At 42.1% G+C, this 21,157-nt stretch overlaps 1 protein-coding gene across 6 annotated transcripts in view; it reads left to right on the plus strand.

The window, feature by feature from the left end:
- The window catches only part of LOC116844583, a 414,325-nt gene that overhangs the window by 5,784 nt on the left and 387,384 nt on the right, over positions 1 to 21,157 (plus strand). For 4 of the 6 annotated variants that reach the window (XM_032816331.1, XM_032816332.1, XM_032816328.1 and 1 more), the window contains one exon: positions 15,178 to 18,597. In XM_032816331.1, coding sequence (XP_032672222.1) covers positions 15,247 to 18,597 — 3,351 coding nt within the window. In that variant the 5' untranslated portion in view covers positions 15,178 to 15,246. Of the gene's footprint in view, positions 1 to 4,161; positions 4,564 to 15,177; positions 18,598 to 21,157 lie in introns of those variants that run through there. The other 2 variants (XM_032816327.1, XM_032816326.1) reach the window with 2 other exon arrangements.

The raw sequence follows: 21,157 nt of genomic DNA on the forward strand, positions 1-21,157 counted from the left end.
ATCTCAATATTTACTATGCTCTTTATAATAACATTTACTATGTTTCTTAGCAAAAGATAAGAGCTTTACAAACAATCTGTTTCTAAATTATTAGAAAGCACAGTAAAATTAAAAGAATTTATATGAAATAAGAAACAGAAAAAAGAACTTTGTGGAAATTTTGCTTGGCGGATCAAGTGGCGAAATATCCTCGGATTTTCCACTTAGAATCGCTTTGTCGAAACACTGCACTCTTAACCCGATTCTGCGTAGATTTCTCAACCGAGGTCCATAATTTTCTCCGACAATTGGACTAAATCCGGGTTTAGATCCCACGGAATTTTCTATACGGGGCGTTGCAACAACAGCAATGCAATTGCAATAAATATTGAGCCACCGAGCCGTCATTTGCGATTTTGATCGCTTCCGCTTTCAAAAAAGTCCAAGAAAGCGGAAGATAAAGGCGAATTTTTCGTCAAGTTCGCAATTGATCTCTTATTGGAGAAAACGTCGGACCTGTTTGCGCCAGCGGCGTTCGTTCTCAACTTTTAACGAGTCGTTGCGAATCCGCGCGCCGCATTCGGCAACCGCTAATTAACGTGAAGTTTCGTAAAAACTTTCCGTCTCTTCGCCGCATCGCAATTTTAACATCGCCACGACGAAAAGCAGTTTTAAGTTCAGCAGTGTATCCACATTTCGTATTGCGTTGCGTGAGCGAGCAACATTTAAAGATCCTCTTCCGCGAATCTCATTTTCGGGAGTTGGAGTTCATGGTTTTAAAGAGCGTATACCCGATTCCGGGTCCCTCCTTCGAGGAAATCCGAGCACCAGGGACTACACGGCGAAAGAACAAGAAAGGCGATCGTCGGTAGTCATCGGCGCAGAATGCATGATTATGCCACGAGTTGGTTGCACTTTACATCAGAGTGTGCAATGTAAAATTTTTCGATATTTTCAATATTCCAAATCATGTTTTTTTATTGAAATTTGCAACATTTTAATTAAAGTAAATTGGTTTATATCAGTTATATGTCAGGTTCTGATAAAAATTCGATGACATTATTAGGCAAAAAGATCAAGTTTCGCCCATTATCCATGGGATTTTGCAATACTTTGAATATTTCAAGAAATGATACATCAATTTGAAGCTTAAAACGAATAGATTAAAGACATAAAATCTCAATATTATTTTTGTAGTGTCGTTTGGGAGACAAACGGTCCAAAAAGTTGCAATTTCAATAGCATGACTGTTTGTCGAAATTGCAATCGTTTAAACCGTTTGTTTCTTAAACGATACTAATATACTAATATAAAGTATATTTAATATATAATACATAATAATATATATAGGATATATAGAATATATAGAATATATAATATAGAATATATAATATATAATATATAATAGAATAATATATAGAATATATAATATATAATATATAATAGAATAATATTGAGATTTTATATTGTATTTGCTTTAAATTTAGAATATATGATTTATTAGAATATTCACAATTTTACAATCCAATAAAAAAGAGACATAATTTAGCTACATTCTTTTATTTTCACTGATCAAAATCAGTGAGTAATAAAATGAAAGTGTTTTCATTGAAAACATCAATAATATAGGAGTGCTCTTAATGAAAATCATAATGAGATTAAGTAATGTTTTTAAGAAAACATCACTTAACTTCATTATGCTTTCATTTATAACTATTCTTTTGCAGTAAAACTTGTGTTTTGATTCAGTACAAAGAGAATTGATTTATTTATTTTTAATATGTTTAACATTTATTTAAACATTACGGCTCCCATCATGCGCCAGGTCCCCTTACGATTAAAAACCGCGGTATAAAGTTGCGTGCGATTGAAAGTCGCATTTGCGATATAAAATCGTGCGCGATTTAAAATCACATTTGCAACATAAAATTATGATGCGATATATCGCATTCATTGCGACTCTTAAGAAAGATCGTATCGCGATACACACAATTTCATAAATCGCACATCCCTACCACGGGAATTCGTTCGCGAGAGTGCAGCGAGCAATAATGCGACGCGGTATGCGGCGGTCAGGACGCGTCATCCGGATCGCGGCACGGAGTCGCAGCGAGTGAGGGTGAGAAAATAGAGGGCTGAAAGCTATAGAAGGCAATCGGCAATTGCCGCTGGATGTCACGCGGCATCGACCGCGCGGAGATGTTTCTCGGTTAATGCAGGCTGGCCGGTCGGGACAGAATTGCACCGCGTGGCCTGAAATCGCCCGGATAACGCGGCCGCAGTCGATTATCAAGGATTGCGGCGATTTCCCTCCCCTCGACGAACACGAGGCACATATGCACTCGCGAGGGTGTTGCGCGAACTGTATGTGAATCCTCAACTTATAAATAGGTTGGTCAGATTTCGAGGGTACACATCTGTAAATTATACAGTAATATTTGCTCTCGTTATGCGTGTGTTGTATATTATGTTTTAATATTACATTAGATTGAACTTATATAATATTATATATGTTTTGAACATTGCCGAGTTATCTTCGAGCAAAAGTTGAATTAAACATTTTCTCAAAGATCTCAATACGACAGCGAACACATGCAAAACAACAATAAATTATGTTCATATACGTTAGTTTCTAAATTTCTCGGAGCGGAATCACCCTCCTCATTTCAAAAGTTGAGTGACAGTTAAGTTATACAAATTCGAGTGATTTAATTCATTCATAGATTGGATTCAGAATGGATTCTTCGCCGAATCGAATGAATATTTTCATTAATTTTGCGTGAAATCTCATTCAAAATTTAGAGAAAATAAATATTATGAATAATCTGAAATATTTCTTTCAAGTTTCTTCGAAATCGCTTTTTGCGTTCTCCTGACATCGACAAAAAAATCGTTAAACCACGCGTAGAGTCTTAGGTTGTTATTGGAAACAGTTTACCGACCCTATCTCGAAGGGCTGTGAGGTAAGCTATATTGACTTTTCGAAATACCAACGCGCGCATATCGCGATGTGTACTCTCGGATATTTATTCGAAGTGTTTGTTCTTGGATACATCGATTTCGACGTTGCGGCTTAACGTATACCGCGACCTACGTCGAGTTGCATTAACTTCAGGAATTGAATCGGTCTCGCTGTTAAACTGCGCGTCGGAAATTGCGAAGAAGGTTCACGGAGAAGAGGAGGATACTTAATCGTTCTGTCAAGGAAATTACGATGGCGTAGGAGGCGTTTGTTTCAGTGATCAAAGCTTGACGCAAGCGGTGATGTAATGATGAAGTAAGTTGGCTTTTTTCTACGATAATATCACTTCGCACGTCTTAGATCACGCCTTCGATACGAGTTGAAATTCGAAATATTCTTTAACTTCGTACTGTCCCAAATGGACAGATGTATATACATGTCTGGCAGTATTACAATCTTTACAATCGTCTATGTGTAAAAATATTCCTTACACTGAGAAAAACATACTTGAAAATTTATTTGTGGAATACAGTGTTTATTTCATAAAAACAAACATCGTTTTATAGAAATAAATTTATATCCCATAAATAAATTTTCAAGTATTTTTCCTTAATATACGAATGTTTACTGAGGAAAGGTATTTCAAAATTTATTTGTGTAATATAAAATTTATTTCCGCATGAATAAACTTTATATCCCACAAATAAATTTCCAAGTATTTTTTTTCACAGCGTGCCATTCATATTTATCATATAAGAAAAGTGACAAAGAAGAAATCCGAAAAAAATGTCCGGAATTTAAACGCGATATATCATGTAAAATACGTAATATAAAAATCTGAGTGTAAATTTCCGCAAATTTGTTGTTGCGTCAATATCAGAAAGAAATTTATATCATTGCACAATGTAAATTTAACAATTAGTTCAATACAGTATACTTCATTTCCGTGAATATAACTTGAACATTGTGAAATTTTCGTTATCGATTATCTCGTATTGTGCCAATCGTGAAAGTTCACCTGGGAAGTTATATGAAACAAAAAAATGGGGTTAAACGTGACAGTGATTTATCCGCCTACAAATGAAGAGTGAGAGGTCAATGGAGAAGTGAGGACAAATGTAAAACTGATCAACGAGTCGAGCACTTCGAACGATAGCTCGATGGATGTCACGATCGTAGATGCACTTACATAGCCGCGCCTGCGCGTATGTGTCATATATTTATCTCGTGATAAAAAGCGTATCGCTCGGGCGATTCATGCTTCGCTGTTATCAACTTGAATGAATCGTACAATAAGAGCCCGACACACTCGCTACTTACTCGTATTAGTTATCTACATGTGAACGCAGTTGCTACTGATCATCTGTTCGTTTTGAAAAGAGATAATAGGAGAAAGAAAGAGAGACAGAGAGAGAGAAAGAGAGAGAAATGGAGAAGAGGCGTGGCTCCTAACAAGTGTATCCGGTTCTAAACGGAGATCAAAGACAGTCGTGGATTCTTCCGATGCAACTAAAAGTCGTCACGTTCTTGTGTTTTAGTGTCTTGCGTTTCCTCTCGCGCATTAACACGCCCTATCAATGACCGATGAACTTGTGCCTGATCTCAGTAAGGCGACCATGATAGTAAGTCGTTGAAATTGCCCGCAGCGTTTATTTGTCTCATCGGAATTTGCTCACGAAAATCGGGCGTAATTGCGAAAAAGAAAGAGGAATATGCGTCTCCAGAAATTTAATCAGCCACTTTACATATGTACCTTTTTATGTTGGTTCATTCGCTTGTCGTTGCGGATAACCGCGCTTTTCCTCCTTTCGTCGTGGAGCAAATAATTAAAATGGCATGCCAGCACCACGTCGCGTATGTAACGCGTTAATTTCAAGAAAATTGACTTAGTCGCGCGCTCGCACGAGAGAGAGAGAAAGGCACAACACAAAAAAAGAAGGGAAAAAGAAACGCGCCAACGCTACTATAAAGGCCACTTTCACACGTGGTAATAACGAGCGGCGTAAATTAGCGGCGTGGAAAAAGAGCAAAGCGGCGTTTTCAACTTCGCAACGGCGACGCGTGTCTCGGGCGGCTCGTGACATTTGTTTGCCCGCGTGGTCTGTTTGTTGCCAAAAAATAATAAAGTGAGTCTCTGAGCTCTGCCGTGGGGCTCGGAAATAAGAGAAAAAGTAATGGCGAAAGAACGGCGGGGTCGGTCGCGGAGGAGGATTCGGCGGACCGCATGTGCGGCCCAGAGCGAAAAGACCCACGCGTCGAGAATGTTGGGACCGGCAAAGAGGTGCCGCGAAGTGCTTCCCGGGGCGATGAAGAACAAACTCCGTAGGCAATCAGAATGGTTACACATTTTGCGGAATGTCGAGTTATAATGCACGTATTCTAACGCGCACATTCTTGCATTATAACTGCGATAATAATTATTTCAACGCAACAGTGCACTATGTAATGGCGTGTAAGCGTATAAGCTTCACGAAATAACGTTGCAAATATTATTATGTGCCTAAATTATACAATTATACAAATAAATTATACAATTGTGCACACAAGAGCGTGTTGTCTCTCAATTATGTTTATTGTTGCAACTATTATATTACGATCAATAATAGCAATAACCTGCACGCGCAACTTATGCGAAATTATTATACATTTTTATAACGACTTTTCTTCCCGAGCCACACAGAGACAATATTATAGTTCCTTTTTTCATGTAAATTCTCCTGTATTCCACCAGATTTTTTAAAGTGAAGCAGCAGTAAACTGTCAGAGTTTATCTTGCTAAGAAACATAGTAAATCTTGTTGATAAGAGGCACAGTAAATTTTTTAATAGCAGACCTATTCAGCTTCTAAAACAACGCAAATGAAACGGAAGGACGATAAAGCAGAATGTCAATGTTTCTTGGTCGCAAAATTCAGTAATATTCTTTTTACTGTAAAATCCCTTCCGTGCGGAAGATCTCTCTTTAAATCGGATTCATCGGAGCGCACAGACTCCTGAATTCAGAGTCAACTGGAGAGAACTCGCTCGAATTAATAAATGCTCACAGAGAAGTCAGAATCACGCGGTCGGCGGGCTCTTTTATCGCGGGTGGAAACGGCGAACCCTTCAGGAGGGTCTTGGCGGGCGTAGGCCTCGCGCAGTCGCTCAGGTCATGCACCTTGAAGGCAGCTCTGTCAAAGCCGTGAATAGCCCATCGACTTAGAAGAAAGGGAGGGGCGAGAGGGAGAGAGAGAGAGAAAGAGAGAGGATCATGAAAGAGGGCCGAATGTTTTCAGAGACTACTTGCGTCGGGAGAAACGCCAGCAGACGAAGAAAGACTAGAGAAGAAAGAATGTGGCGAAGGGACCAGATCGATATGTCATGTTTTCGGCGACAAATACACGAAACCCAGAAGGGCTGTTGTCGCGAGAGAGCCGATCCTCTCGTTCACGTAAAGCCCGTATCAGACTACGGATTAAGATTGAGATTGAATTAAAAACTAGCCAATCAGAGCAAAGTTCACCAAACTTGAGCTTAGTGAATTTTGCTCTGATTGGCTAAATTTCAACTCAATCTCAATCCTAATCTATAGTCTGATACGGGCTTAAGGATTATCGTACGACGCGCGATTTACAGTCTTGGCTGCTCGCCGCGAATTTTAAAATTTCGTGAGAAAGTGACGAGAGCACGTTGCTCTTCGAAACGGAAATCTCACCCGAGGGGTCACGTGCTGTCGAATAATGCGAAACAACGCGCGACCCCGACGACGAGTCCGGTTCTGTATCGCGGCTAAATATAGACGATGCTTCCAAGGTGGAAGTCCCATTGTGTATTTTTAGCCGGAGGAGCGTGGAGGAGTTCGCGAGAGGGAGACAAAGAGAGAGAGAGAGAGAAAGAGAGAGAGAGAGAGAGAGAGAGAGGGGGGGGGGGAAGGAGAGCTGTCCATCAGTCCCGAGTGCTTGATTTATCGCGTCGCGCGGACTCGCATTATTTAATCCTGAAATAATATCGCGCGTAATCGCGTGACGTCGAAATTGAACGTCGAGGGCGAGCACCTCCGGCGAGATACGAGGAGCATGCGCGCGCGCAGAGACGGATGGATGGACGGACCTGAGGCGCGTCGACTTGAATTACGAAAGATACGAGATACGCGATCGGAAATGCCACACTCGTCGAAATGATGAACGAACCGGGCCGCCGTGCTCGGACAGTCCAAGGCGAAGGTCCTCGGCGCGTTCGAAAAGCCCTTGGCCTGGCCCGCGCTCTATCGACCAGATAATGCGGGGCCATTAATCTTCCTAAAGGATTAGTACTCACCTACATATCGCCAGATAATGTTGCTCCTCGGCGGCGCTTGATCACATACGCATACGTGCGCGTTAAACGCGCGCGATACATGATAAGATTACTTTCTCTTTCTCTCTTTCCTTCCCTTGAGTGTGTGTGTGTGTAGTACGGGACGTTTTATTATGGCGCTACCGCAGGAAACGACGATGTCTTCCGGCCCGGACTCGAGTGGCTATCCTGCCGATTGAACGGAGTAATTGACAAAATACCCGCGATTACGCTCGAGCACTCTGAAAGCTGATTTCCGCGCGCGTAAGTGTTCCTCCGCGTCTGGATGGTTACTCCTTTTTTGTTTGTTGGCCGGCTGTTCCGCGAGTTTATCGACTCGAGCCCGAAAAACCATATTCGCGCGATTCAATCGAAATATTTTTATACTTCAGAATTACTATATGTCGAATATTTAACCCTTTCATTATCAATTTTGTTTTTCTCAACTGAAGCCTTGTGTGTCACAAGTGCGAAATGATCTCGTAGATTTATCTTTTAGGGATAAGGGAGAAGATTAGCCAGAGTGGAATATCGATGCTGTCTTGAATAATGGGCTGAAGTCCTTTTTGGAAAGAATAAATCTAATCGCGTGGATTTTATCCTTTCCTTGATATTGCAGCAAGTTAAATTCTCGTTTAGATACTTAATAGCGAATGCAGTTTAACAAACGTTAGCCTCGACACGTTGATATAGAACGTCTCATTAAACTAAAATAATTTAACGCGCCCGAGTGCATAATTTTCTCATTTTGCTGTAAATTTTATTTCAATATTTTTCAGAATAAATATAAAAACTGTAGGAGAGAAAGGGAGAGAGAAAGAGAAAGAGAGAAAGAGAGAGAGAGAGAGAGAGAGAGAGAGAAAGAGAGAGAGAGAGAGAGACGGAAATGAGTTTTCGCTCTGAAGCGTTTGATGAATTTTATTATTGCGACACTTGGTAAACAAAACGCTCGCTCGTTCGCTCGCTTGCTTTCCAATATCGGTCATTGTACCGGTCCGCGTAATCAGAATTATAACAATGCATCGCGCGGTTGACGCAAATACTGCACAAAAATAAAAATTCCCCAGAGAACCTTCCTCAGGGCCAACGTCAATCTTTAATGAGCGACTCGTAACGCGCAGCGTTAACGGGGAACATAAACACGCATTGAATAAAATATATATCTTTAATTAATACATCTATTAATCAGTGCCTATGTTTACCTACGTACCTCTCTCTTATCCACTTTCAAAGGTAATGTATTAAAAAGAATCTTTTCCGCGAAAAGGCAGAAAAGTCTTCCTTTTCTCTTTCTTATAATTCTTTTCTCATTTGTTGCGTTTCACGTCGCTATAAAATCCTTTACACTACACCGCACCTTGCCATTCTTGTACTCTTCATTGCAACGCATTTTTAAATCCGCCCACACGGTTGCATTAAAATTACGACAAACTTGGTACGACAGTTTTTCTAACGCGTATAATCCGGATAATCCGCGACCGACCTTAGATGGCGAGTGGAGCTGCCAAGATCAAAGATCTCATCATCCGATTAATTGAGAGGTTAAAAGGTTTAAGCGGCCGGAACCTCGGCTCGCTCGCTCGCTCGCTCGCTCGTTTGTTCGTTCGCTCGCTTTCGCGACGACAGTCCGACACGCCGACGTGCACGATACGTGTTCGCTTTTTCGCGCGAACGTCGACCGATCGGCGTCCCCTCGTCGTTGCATAACCGTGCCATGGTCGCTCTAAGCCCACGCTATTATTTTTGCATTCCGCTGTCATCTCGCCGAGATTCTCGCGCGCTGCGATTCGTCCGGGAATGCCAATCGATGAATTATGTATATACGCGGCGTCGATTTGCTGCTGACACATCCTGCAGTTCTCGACTGAATATATCGTGTCCCCTGCGGATCTCCACGCGGTGCAAAAAAATTGCCAAGTCGTTCCGCGAAGCAAGGTTATTTTTTCTCAGATTGTAAACATTTTCACATGAGCGCAGTAACGCAAAACGTTATGCTTGATCATCGCGCCGAACCAAACAACATTAAAAAAAGAAGAAATACTAAATTTTCGTCTCTAAATTACTAGAAAAATCACGATTAAGTCATTCTTTAGCATGTTTCTCGTACATTGATCGTCAATTTTGTTTATTCATGCATTTGCATCCGGCTCTTACGCTCTTTGAAATATCAGTGTATTCTTCATTGAAATGTATGCTATAATCATAACGGGTAACGAAAGGGTTAAATCCAAATTCTTTCATTTAAGTGGAATAAACAATTGCTTTCATGAAAAGCTAAAGCTTTAAGAAAATGTATATTTTCTTATATTTGAAAAATACTTTATATTAGTATATATAAGTAAATATATGTCACACATTATTACTGGATAAATATTCATTCCTTCTTAGATGTTTTTTTTTCTCTCGGTGCCAAGAAGGTTTGTAAGTTACATTTGAAAATACTTTCGCGTCAATGAAAGAGAGTTCAGAATATGAACTTAAATTTCCAAGATAAAAGATCGAGGTTCAAAGGATCGGGTAACGAAAGGATTAAATCCAAATTCTTTCATTTAAGTGGAATAAACAATTGCTTTCATGAAAAGCTAAAGCTTTAAGAAAATGTATATTTTCTTATATTTGAAAAATACTTTATATTAGTATATATAAGTAAATATATGTCACACATTATTACTGGATAAATATTCATTCCTTCTTAGATGTTTTTTTTTCTCTCGGTGCCAAGAAGGTTTGTAAGTTACATTTGAAAATACTTTCGCGTCAATGAAAGAGAGTTCAGAATATGAACTTAAATTTCCAAGATAAAAGATCGAGGTTCAAAGGATCGGATAACGAAAGGATCAAATCCAAATTCTTTCATTTAAGTGGAATAAACAATTGCTTTCATGAAAAGCTAAAGCTTTAAGAAAATGTGTATTTTCTTATATTTGAAAAATACTTTATATTAGTATATATAAGTAAATATATGTCACACATTATTACTGGATAAATATTCATTCCTTCTTAGATGTTTTTTTTTCTCTCGGTGCCAAGAAGGTTTGTAAGTTACATTTGAAAATACTTTCGCGTCAATGAAAGAGAGTTCAGAATATGAACTTAAATTTCCAAGATAAAAGATCGAGGATCAAAGGATCCATTGACACAAGCGACGTCGTTAAGTGGATCGCGGCGGGTGCCCCCATGGACGATAAATCGTGATAATCACCACGGAATATCCTAGCCGGGCATTGCGCGGTTGGTGTTGGCGCGTACGTAGGATTCGGGTCAGTGCATTCGCGGAAACACCTGAATTTTGCAGTACCGTTAATTACGCCGACTAACGCACACCTACCTGCGAATCGCCACGCCACGCGTTCCTGGGCAGCACGCGGCAAACATTTTCATCGTAATTAATATTCCCCGGCGCGTGCGCTTAATCTTTATGCTTGTTTGCGGGCCACGCAACGACACACGAATGAAGCTTTTTAATGGGGAAAAATTTTCGGGAAAAGAGAGAGAGAGAGAGAGAGAGAGAGAGAGGAAGAAAGTAAGAGAGTGGATTCATCTATGGACGAGATGATACGTTTTTCTTTCTCGCGCCGTCTTAGTTACCCGCGTTCGTATTGCTGCATTTTAGTGATTCATTATCGACTCGCAAATATACATTTTCACGTTGTAAAATAATAAAAAAGTTTTCATCCGTGCGTGCGATTATTTTCTTCGGAGCAATATGTAAATTTTTATGTAAATTTTTTATGTAAATTTTTTTATGTAAATGTATCCCAATTATTTTATTTAGTACTCGAAAGCACAAAGAGATCTATCTTCATGTGGCATGTTCGCAACGATTGACATCACATTGGCATTGGTAAATTTCATGTAACGAAATCGTTATTCGAAACTCAAAATTCCAAGCAAGATATTCAGGTTTTAATTTAGAGTTAGAAGCGTGATTTTTTCAATGGAACCGCGTGATTACAGATATCACGTCATATATGATTCTCAACTGAGAAGCTCAGATCTAATTCTACATTTAGACCTGAATTTCTCACGCGGGACAAGTTTCAAATAATGTCTATTAACCCTTTGGCTACGGCTGAGCTGGACGTAAAATTTTACTGCTGTAAGCGTAGCTTTGTCGTTGAATACACATGGATACGCAATGAACAATTGTAGCGCAATCGACATTTGTTACTCGAACAATGCAACTTATTGTATCTTTGTTAGCAACAGCTAATCAATAAAATTTTTATTCAAAATGCCGAAAAAAACAAACAAACAATTGTTTGATAACGACATCACTGCTATTCACTGGGTCTCAATATAAACTTTAGAAGAGAATGGTGTTTCGTCCTAAACAATCACTGAACAAGAAACCACGTAACTGAGAGAAAAATTATCTAAAAATCAATAAATATTTCTTTGATGGGTGCCATTAATATATTACATTAATATACACACACACATATATATATATATATATATATATATATATATATATATATTAATATATTTACATAAATCTAAATTCTCTTTATTTAAATCAAATATTGTTTACCTGATTTAAGTAAACAATATTTGGTTTAAATAAAGAGAATCTAGATTTAAATAAATATGTTAATGGCATCTATCAAAGAAATATTTGTTAATTTTTAGATAATTTTTCTCTCAGTATAATAGCCAAAGGGTTAATACGGATCTTAATGAACCAAATAAGCAATAAGGAAGAAGTATCAGAGATAAAGTACGTGTAAATAATATACATTCAAAGCGACAAGTTTTCAATGAAAAGTATCGATCGTGTAATTAAAACAAGAAGAAAGAAGAGAGAGAGAAAGGAAGAAAAGAAAAAGGCGCACACTTTCTTCGACACGGCCGCTTAATATCTATTAATCACAGGTCAATTTAACGCGTCGTCGACGTCACGCGTGATTCACGTGTGTTTCGTTAGGAGGTCGACGTGGGAGTTAAGCGTTATCTACGATCTAAAAGTAGAATTCCAGCCGGGGGGCTTGAAAGCGCGCTCGCGTGGGAATCATTAGAACGCCAGAAGAGGAGGGCTCGTAGTACCGGCACTCGAAACCACGACAGTTTAATTCAATTTACGCCGCTCGCGCGGTCTTATTGCCTAGCGCGAATTTAAACTACCCTCCCCACGGGGGAGGAACGACGATGTTCGCGAGCGACCCGATCCCCCTTTAACCTCTGAGCTCTGGTTTCTTATTTTGGAAATTTAGTGTTGTCTACCGAACAGATAGTTTTTATTTTTTAGATATCTTTCTCTCTAGAAGTGCTCTGTTGAGCGACGCGGAAATCAATCAAAATACTTTTATGTTCAGAGATACTGTATGTCGAATACTTAACCCTCTATCTATCAATCTTGTTCCCTAAAGATACAACTTTTTTTACTTTTACTTCATTAAATACATTAATGTATAATATAGTTTTAGCAAAACAACTGAAAGTTTGATATTTGGCGCTAAAAAGATAGGGCTAGACACTGATATTTTTGGGAAAGCAAATTTGTCCCAACGCGATAATAAGTGGAGTGACAGCTGACGTGTTTTGAATCCCAGAAAAGATGTTTATTCAATCGAATAAGATTATTATTAATAATGGAAAACATAGGTTCCGACATATCACGTAGTAAAAGGGTTAAGGATACGCTGGCACTCAAAATATTAATATTCACGTTTCGTCGGCTCATTTTTTGCACATTCGCGGATATAATTTGCGTTGCTCAGTTGTATTCTGCCTCCCGTATCAGCGCCCGGCGCGATCTCGCATCGTTTTGCGAATATTTATCACCGGGTCTGCCCTTTATTTTCGCCAGATAATACATTGCTCGCTAAAAAAACGATCGTTCGCCGGAAAATACGTAATTTACGTTGATCCGATCGCCGCTTCCGATAAGCAACACGGTTTTTCGCATTTTCGCTTAAGCTCGCTCCATTAATCGTGCTTTGTTTAATTTGCATCGGCCGGCCAGCCCGACGTAGCGTCGCTGCGCATTTAATAACCCGTGCGCCCGCGCGAGCTCGGTTTTCCAATCGAGTCTTGTTAATTGTACCAATTTACATTATCGGGACGCGTTATCACGATCTCATCCGGCACAGGAAGAGAGGAGGAGAGAGAGAGAGAGCCAGCCGCTGGCGGCCGTAAAAATGCGTTTATAACGAAGGATGTTTCATATTAACCACTGAAAATCTGCGGCCGTTTGTATGGGAGAGATTAATACGCGTTGTATATAAAAAGCCAGAACAAAGTTTGAACTTTTGTAATTTTTATTTGTTTCCTCTTTTTTTACAAAACAACGCATATTTACTCTAATAAATTTGTCAAATAAGAAAATATCTGTTAGATAAGAAAACATACTTTTTTTTAAATCTTAGCTTTTCATGAAAATAATTGTTTATTCTATTTAAATAAAAGAAGTTTCAAGTAAATATATGTTATTAATATCCATCAAATAGGTATTTATTATTTTCTGGATATTTTGATTTTGTTGTCGTCGTCGTCGTATTCTTTATCAGTTTTGTAGTGAAATCTTACAATATTAACGCGTCTCGAGAGAGTATCTTTTAAATCGACCTACAGGTCGCCCTTTGAGCAAAAGGTGCACAAAACTAACGCGACAAAAGAGCACCGCGAAGTTGCGTGGTAGCTGACAAGCATATTAAATCTCTCCCGGCTTTCTTGGCGATTCCGCGCACGAGTCCGCGGCGTATTACAATATCTAATGTCTCCGGGCGCAGGAACCAAATTAATTCGAGCCGGATATCGGTCAACTACCGGAAATTCCACGGACGGTGGAACGTGCTGGCGGCGGCGCGACGTCGGAAAGACGGCGGCGGCGGATCGGCGCGATCGTTGCGGAAGCGCGCCTTCTGCCATTTATCGCCGATCGACGAGATTTCCGGGACGTGGTCGACCTCGAAATGGCGAGTTTAGCCGAGGCTGCTTTAACTCTAAATTTTGTACCCTGTGAGATCGCCGATCCCCGCAGACCGGGCTTGTAATTTCCCGTCGCGTTTTAAACTTCCTTTTCGCATGCAAGTATTTTTTCTTATCGTCTCGTTTGTCTCTTTTGATTCTTTTCACTGATTATTGCGGCGCCTTAATCTTTCCCATCCGCCGAACGGACAGAACGCATTGAATCTTTGCGAAACCAAGCGTTCAGGTGCCATTTGACCGAGCTCGCGCGCAAATCTTATGCAAGCTGAAAAGTTAATGAGAAAATGTTCTTCGCCGTGGCCGATTTTATATGGCGCGCCTGTGGGTTTGAGAGTTCATTACGCTAGATTTGTGGAAACCGTTATGGGACACAGACCATCCCCAACCTAGTGAGTAGTTTTCGAGTAGTACTCTCTCTCTTTTTCCACTTTCCTTCTTCTGCGCAGGGAGCTGTCTGTAGAATTTTACACGAAGTCAGTCGAGTACTAAATAATTCCAAAATACTTTTCAAGAACAGTTTAACATAGAGAAAATGGCATCAAGTAGCCACTTATTGCATGAGGATAGGACAAGTCTGCATAGTGTTTATTTAGTTTAACGGGATTTGTAATAGAACCAACACTCTTTTAACAATCTTTTAAACTCGGCAATGCCAAGAATTATTTGACGTCTTAAAAATTCGAAAAATCGTACGAAAGAGTGGAAATCATTCGATTCCCACTCTTTCTTACTTTTTCCACGACTGTGATAATAATCATGATACTAATCGCTCTTTACAAATGCGACTATAATTGCAAAATCGTCCTATGTCAACGCTAAATATTAAAAAAGAAAAAAACAAATCGATCCTATTATGCGAGTGTCCAAAACTGCCTTTCGCAATTTACCTGCCGATATCTCAAGCACCTTCCTGCTCCAAGAACGGAACATTATCTGATCCAAGAGCATAATGTTGTCTAAGATAACCTAACACTGAAATATCTTCTGTTTCAGAATTTAATCGTCACTTTTCCCACGTTCTCGATAGGATGTCATCGCGAGCACCGCGCGGCGCGACGGAAAATGTGCGATGAGATCATCCTAAGGGGCCAAGCCGGCGGCATTCCCTACGCTGACGAGGATGCGACCGGCGCGGACGTTACTGCTCGTCCGATCGCTTCATGGCTCACGTCGAAAGGTTTAATGAACGCCGAAGAAGACTCGTGCTCGCGAAACGTGCAGAGCTTCACGACCTTCCGCGCTTCCGGTCCGTCGGGCATCGCAAGGAGGGAATTACCGACGCCCGACGACGGCGGCGGCGCGATGTCAAATCGACGGGAGTCGCCTATGCAGCGCCACGCGCGACAATCGTCCGTCCTGCCGAAGAGGGATCGGCACGAGGGAGCAACGATTGAGGTTGAGAGCACGTTGCAGCGTTACGAGAATGCGGTACTGAAGTACCAAAAGCCGAAGCTGCGACCCAAACGACAGATCAGTCGAGAGCACCAACAGCAGCAGCAGCAGCAACAACGGCAGCAGCAAAGCAACAACTACTCGAGCAGCGATGAGAGCGTCGCGAGGAACAAATCGAAGAGCACTAGTTCGATCGACACCCAGTCAGTGAACAACATCTTGGACGAGTATGAGGACCTGGATTACCGTCGCTCGTCGGATCTCAGTGACGTCGGCAGTATCAACGTAACAAACTTCGAGGCGGTGATGATGGACCAACAAAAGCGACAGCAACAGCAACAAGGAAAATCAAAGTCTTCCGGCACAAAACTCCAAACCAAGTCTATCCCGACGAGGGAGAAAATTCAATCTGTTCTGAAGGTAAACCAACAGACTCAGGTGAGGCAACGCTCACGGGATCGGCAGAAGGATCCGGGCAAAGGACACCAGCACGTCGCGACCGAGACGATGACGGCCCCGGACGCGGTCGAGAGCAGTCGCACGAAGATGCCGGAAATTCTGCTGCGCAAGGGCGAAGTTCAAAAGCGAGTGGACGAGTGGCTAAATCAGGCGCACAGCCAGAACTTCCCGGTGACTCGCGAGAAGGCTCTGACGCGATCCAACAGCAGTGCCGAGCAAAAGAGCCAACGCAGGTACCGACAAGACTCAAGGTCCAGGTCGATCGACGAGGCACGGGAGCGGCTAAACGGCGCCTCGTCCAGCTACGATGACCTGAGCCGTATGGATCGCAAGGCGGACAAAGGAAGGTTGGACAAAGTAAACGTCGGCGTGAACACGAGCCGGGCTGTCTACAAGGAGTACTTAGCCGTGAAGAACAGGGCCAGACACGATTACGGCTTCGGCGCGTCGAATGCGTCGTCCTCACGATCCGGGGATTCCAGCCCAGCTTCGAGGATCCCGCAGAGGGGAGCCCTCGGCTCGAGTTTCAGGTCCAGACGCGTCGACGCGGCCTCCGAGGAAACGCTCGACGAGCGAAACGGCCGACCGACGACCAGCAGAATGACGAATTTGGCGAAGACGAGAAGCGAGTCGGATTACGGCCGCCTTGCGACCGTTAATAGCTCGAGGGTGTCTGAGGCGCCTGCCGTCGCGACGATCACGACGATCACGGCGACGACGGTGGCGGCGGCAACAATGGCCACGACTACGTCTGCGTCTATGACTACGACTACGGCGACAGCGTCGATTATTCCCTGCAGGAGGCCGTCGATGAAACGCACCGGGAACGGCGATCAGAACGCGGCGGCGCGCTCGCTCGTTAAGGAGGAGACGGAGTCGCATCCACGCGGGGCATGCGGCGCGGGCCCCTCGAAGGGCCTTGGTGACCAAGGCGAGTCGATCTCACCAAATAAGGACGGAGAAAGTAGGCGGCCGGTCGCGGCGAGCGGGCCGCCGCGGCCCGCCGATAAAGCGGTCGAGGCGGCCCGCTGTAAATCCACGGAAGCGCCGAGGTGCGCCGAGCATCCTCGAGACGGCTCGAGGATCGCCTCGCCGACGGAGGAAACCGGCATCGCGATCGAGTGCTCGCGACGCCGACCTCAGACAGCCGACGTCCGCAGGGAGGCGAGAATCGATCAGTCGCGGCAAGAAAACGCGATCTACGGCGCGGTTGGTGCTCGAGTACGAGCTCTTCAGGCGCAGGCGGAGTCGCGCACGCCGCGATCCAGGTGTCAGCAGGTCAGCGGGGCGACGATAGAGAGCAAGAGGCTGCCGGTCCTGCCGCGCAAGGACCACGGCGCGTCCCCGTCGAGGGACATCGCGACACCGAGCCGGGCAAAGGTGCCGGCGCCTTCGTCGAGCTTCAAGCCAAACAATCGAGTCTACACTTCGGCGAGCCTGCAGCAGCTGAACGAACGGAACGTCGCGAGGTCCAAGGTCGCGACCTGCGAGCCGAGCCCGCTCGGCAGGACACGCGGCTACTCGAACCCGTCGGAGCACGTGGAGAGGATCTATGAGCGCACTCTACAGCCGCAAGTGATACACGCGGACGACCTCGAGTCGGTGCTACGGCCGGCGCTGCAGATGTCGGCTTACGGCAAGAAAGCCGCTGCCAGGGAGGGCCGGCAGTCGCCCGTGAAGGAAACGCTCTCGGGCAAACTCGAGAGCGAGTTGCTCGAGAGAGCCGGCGAGTCGCGGCATCCGGAGCATCTCGAGACTATCGAGGAGGATGATCGGAAGAGCGAAAGTTCGAGCTGCAGGTACCCCGAGATCGGGCTCAAACAGTGTTTGAAGGTGCAGCAGAGTCTGGCGAATGGTAGATCGAAGGAAACGCCGGACAAGAGGAAAGACACCGCGATCTACGCCAGGTGGGACCGGCAGGTCGTTCTCAACGAGCCGGTCAGGATCTTTACTACCTTCCAATCGACACCGCTGAATCAGGGTAGTGCGAAGTCGAGCGTTTCGTCTCGATCTTCGGAGATCAAGGAATCAAAAGGCCATGAGGAGCTCGGGCAAAAGTTGGAAGAACCGACAATGATCCCCGAGGAGCACCTCGGACTCGATTACGAGGACGCGTCGCGCCAGGAGCAGGACCGACTGACAATACATTCGCGCGAAAATAGCAATCTGTCGACCGCCACGATTCCCGTGGATGAGTTGGAGAGCCAGCGGGGTTCAAAGCTCAAGACTGACGAGGATCCTCCTTCAAGCGGATTTCAGGCCGAAGAGAAGCCTCAGGGCCGCACGACCGAGGAACCCGCGAAGGACGTGGACCGCGGCGCGGTAGTTAGCGAGGTTCTTGTTAAGAATCTGCAATTCGAACAAGATCTGCCGACGGATCAAGCCGAGCAGCCGCGAGCGGATCACGCGGTACAGCAAGTGAATTTTCGCAATGTGTTGTGCGACGATTATGAAAATGACGGCGGGCGAAAGGATAGACAGGTGCACTTGACGAAAGAGCAGACGGATCACCAGAGATTGATAGCTATGCTGAAGAAAGGAGACTTCGAGACGCTGAGAATGGTGAGTTCCTTGCGATATTTTGTGCGGATTCTTGATCGAATTCGAGACGCGCGAATTCAACGGTGACTTTACGTGACGAACGAACATGTAATTTTGCGTATCAGTCGAATGTTAAGTTTACATTCGAGAGGCGACTCTCAATCGCTATCTAATTTAGTGCAACAACTTGAGTGGCAAGTGAGGAGCGGCAATAACTCTTGCTACAATTATCTTTTCTCTTTGCATTTCAAATGTGTGCATTGAGAAAAAAATATTTGAAAATTTTTTTGTAGCATATGTAAAGTTTATTTCTGTGAATAAACTATATATCCCACAAAAAAATGTTCAAGTACCAGAGAAAAATTGAGAATAATTTGTCAAATTGAAAATTTGAAAAATTGAGGATATTGTCTATATGCATCTCGTAACATTACTCGGGTCCGTATATCTTACAATACTAGATCGTTCTAAGTTTACATTCAGAAAAAAAATACTTGAAAATTTATTTGAGGAATATAAAGTTTGTTTCTATGGAGTAAAGTTTATTTATGCGAAATATAAACGTTTTCTATGAATGTTTATATCAGAGTAAAAATACATTAAGAAAAAATAATTAAAATTTGTGTGTGCATCTGTGTGTGTGTGTGTGTGTGTGTGTGTGTGTGTGTGTGTGTATGTGTATGTGTGGGATAAAAATTTATTTCACAAAAATATAAACTTTATATCACTAAAATCAAATTTATAGCACAGAAGTATAAACTTTATATCCTATACAAATAAATGATCAAGTATTTTTTTTTCAGTGTAGATTTTTTCTAAACAATTTTGTTAAGTTGCTACAAGCGTGTCTTTTTCTCTGTGTGCATAGCAAATAAACATCAAGTTCCAAGAGTTCGTTCCATACCTTGGAATGGAATTAATGGAACTTTCGAATATCACACGGGATCACGGCAATACGTTTTGTCTTCGTGTAACCGACGAGAGCACGTAAAAAATGAATTGCCCCGTACGATCGGCACATATTCATCAGCGGTGATTTACATTGGTTGTAAAAAGCAAACCGACAAAAAAAAGAGAAAATAAAGAGCGGACGCCCGCGGTCGAAATTCAATCTCCCGGCGAATCGACACGACGAAATGCGCGGTTTGGTCTGCTATCGATTGTTTCCCCGCCGCGAACTATCTCGTTTTAATCGCGATAAAACTTGCCGACAAGATATGCCTGACAGTAAGCCAATAATTACGCTCGCTGCTACACGATACGCGCGACGAATCTGCGGCTCTTTCGGTAATTACAAGCCCGGAGTATAATCGAGGTTGCTCGTTTCGTTCGGCTCTTTATTTCGATCTGGCAACAAATACGGCCAAATTGCCGTTACACAACGCCCCAATGCTGTTTACGTGTCGCCGCGTTGTCAATGAACGGCCTGTTATTTCCGCACGAATTTTAACTTCCTGCATCCCGGCGAAATAACGAATGGAGCTAATGGAGATAATGTCGATAGGATAGATACGACAGTGCGATGTTTCGCGGCGCCGAGGTATTCATTATCGTATGAAAATTGTTGAGAACGGCCACAACTGATGGATATTTTATGTTAGCGCCATGAAAAGAATATAAGTATAGATTTTTTCACATTAATTCTTTCCAATATTTTATCATGTTTTTTGTACTGCAGTAATAGATTATCGATACACGAAGAGAATTTTATAGTAAAAATTACTATAGGATTTTGTAACCAAGAAAGATCGACCAAGATAGATCGACATTCTGCAGAAATTCACTATCCTTTCGTTTTTCATATGTTCTATTTATATTTTAGAAACTGGAATGTGCTTTAAAATATTTGCTGTGTTTCTAGCAAAATTTATTATGTACCTTATCAAAATAGATCTTACTAATAGTCTCTATGTCTGGATTACTAAAAATAGTAAAATTTTAGAATTTATATTATGAAAAAAGGAATTATAATATTTTCTCAAACTTTAACTCTCCTAAAGAATAATAAATAAATAAATGAACTTATTTATTTATTTGTTTTTCTTTTTTTATACAAATATTGTGTATCCCTTCTTCTTTTTCTTAAAAGAGACGTTTCCCGCTAGTAAATAAACAAAGAAATATATTTATTTATTGGCTAGCGGAAAATGTCTCCTTAACAAAAAGAGAATTTGTAAAAAAAAAAAAATAAAAATAAAATGATATAAAAACAAAATAGGGCAGAATATGTTCCTCGGTTGTAAAATTTAAAATTTTAAACCTAATGATATAAAAAATTAAATAAAATTAAATATTCTGTTTGTGTATATTAAAAAAAATAAGGAATATAATAGCTAATGTTAGATTGTAATTTCGGATGTAATGTCTGATATAAGCGCAACGAGAATCGCATCCCAGAAAGTAGCCAATTTTTCCCGAGCAAAGTGACAACTGACGATTATAATTTAATAGCGTCGCTAATCACAGTTTATCTCGAATCGGTTAATCACTTCCACAGTTATTTTTAAGAAGAGTCAGATGTGTTGCGTCGTGTCACACACCGGACTGCGCGTGTGTTTATGCACACCGTAGAAAATATGGT

This window comes from Odontomachus brunneus, unplaced genomic scaffold, assembly GCF_010583005.1.
Source record: "Odontomachus brunneus isolate Ranch 3 - 2012 unplaced genomic scaffold, Obru_v1 Obru_scaffold_042, whole genome shotgun sequence".
NCBI classification, from domain to species: domain Eukaryota; kingdom Metazoa; phylum Arthropoda; class Insecta; order Hymenoptera; family Formicidae; genus Odontomachus; species Odontomachus brunneus.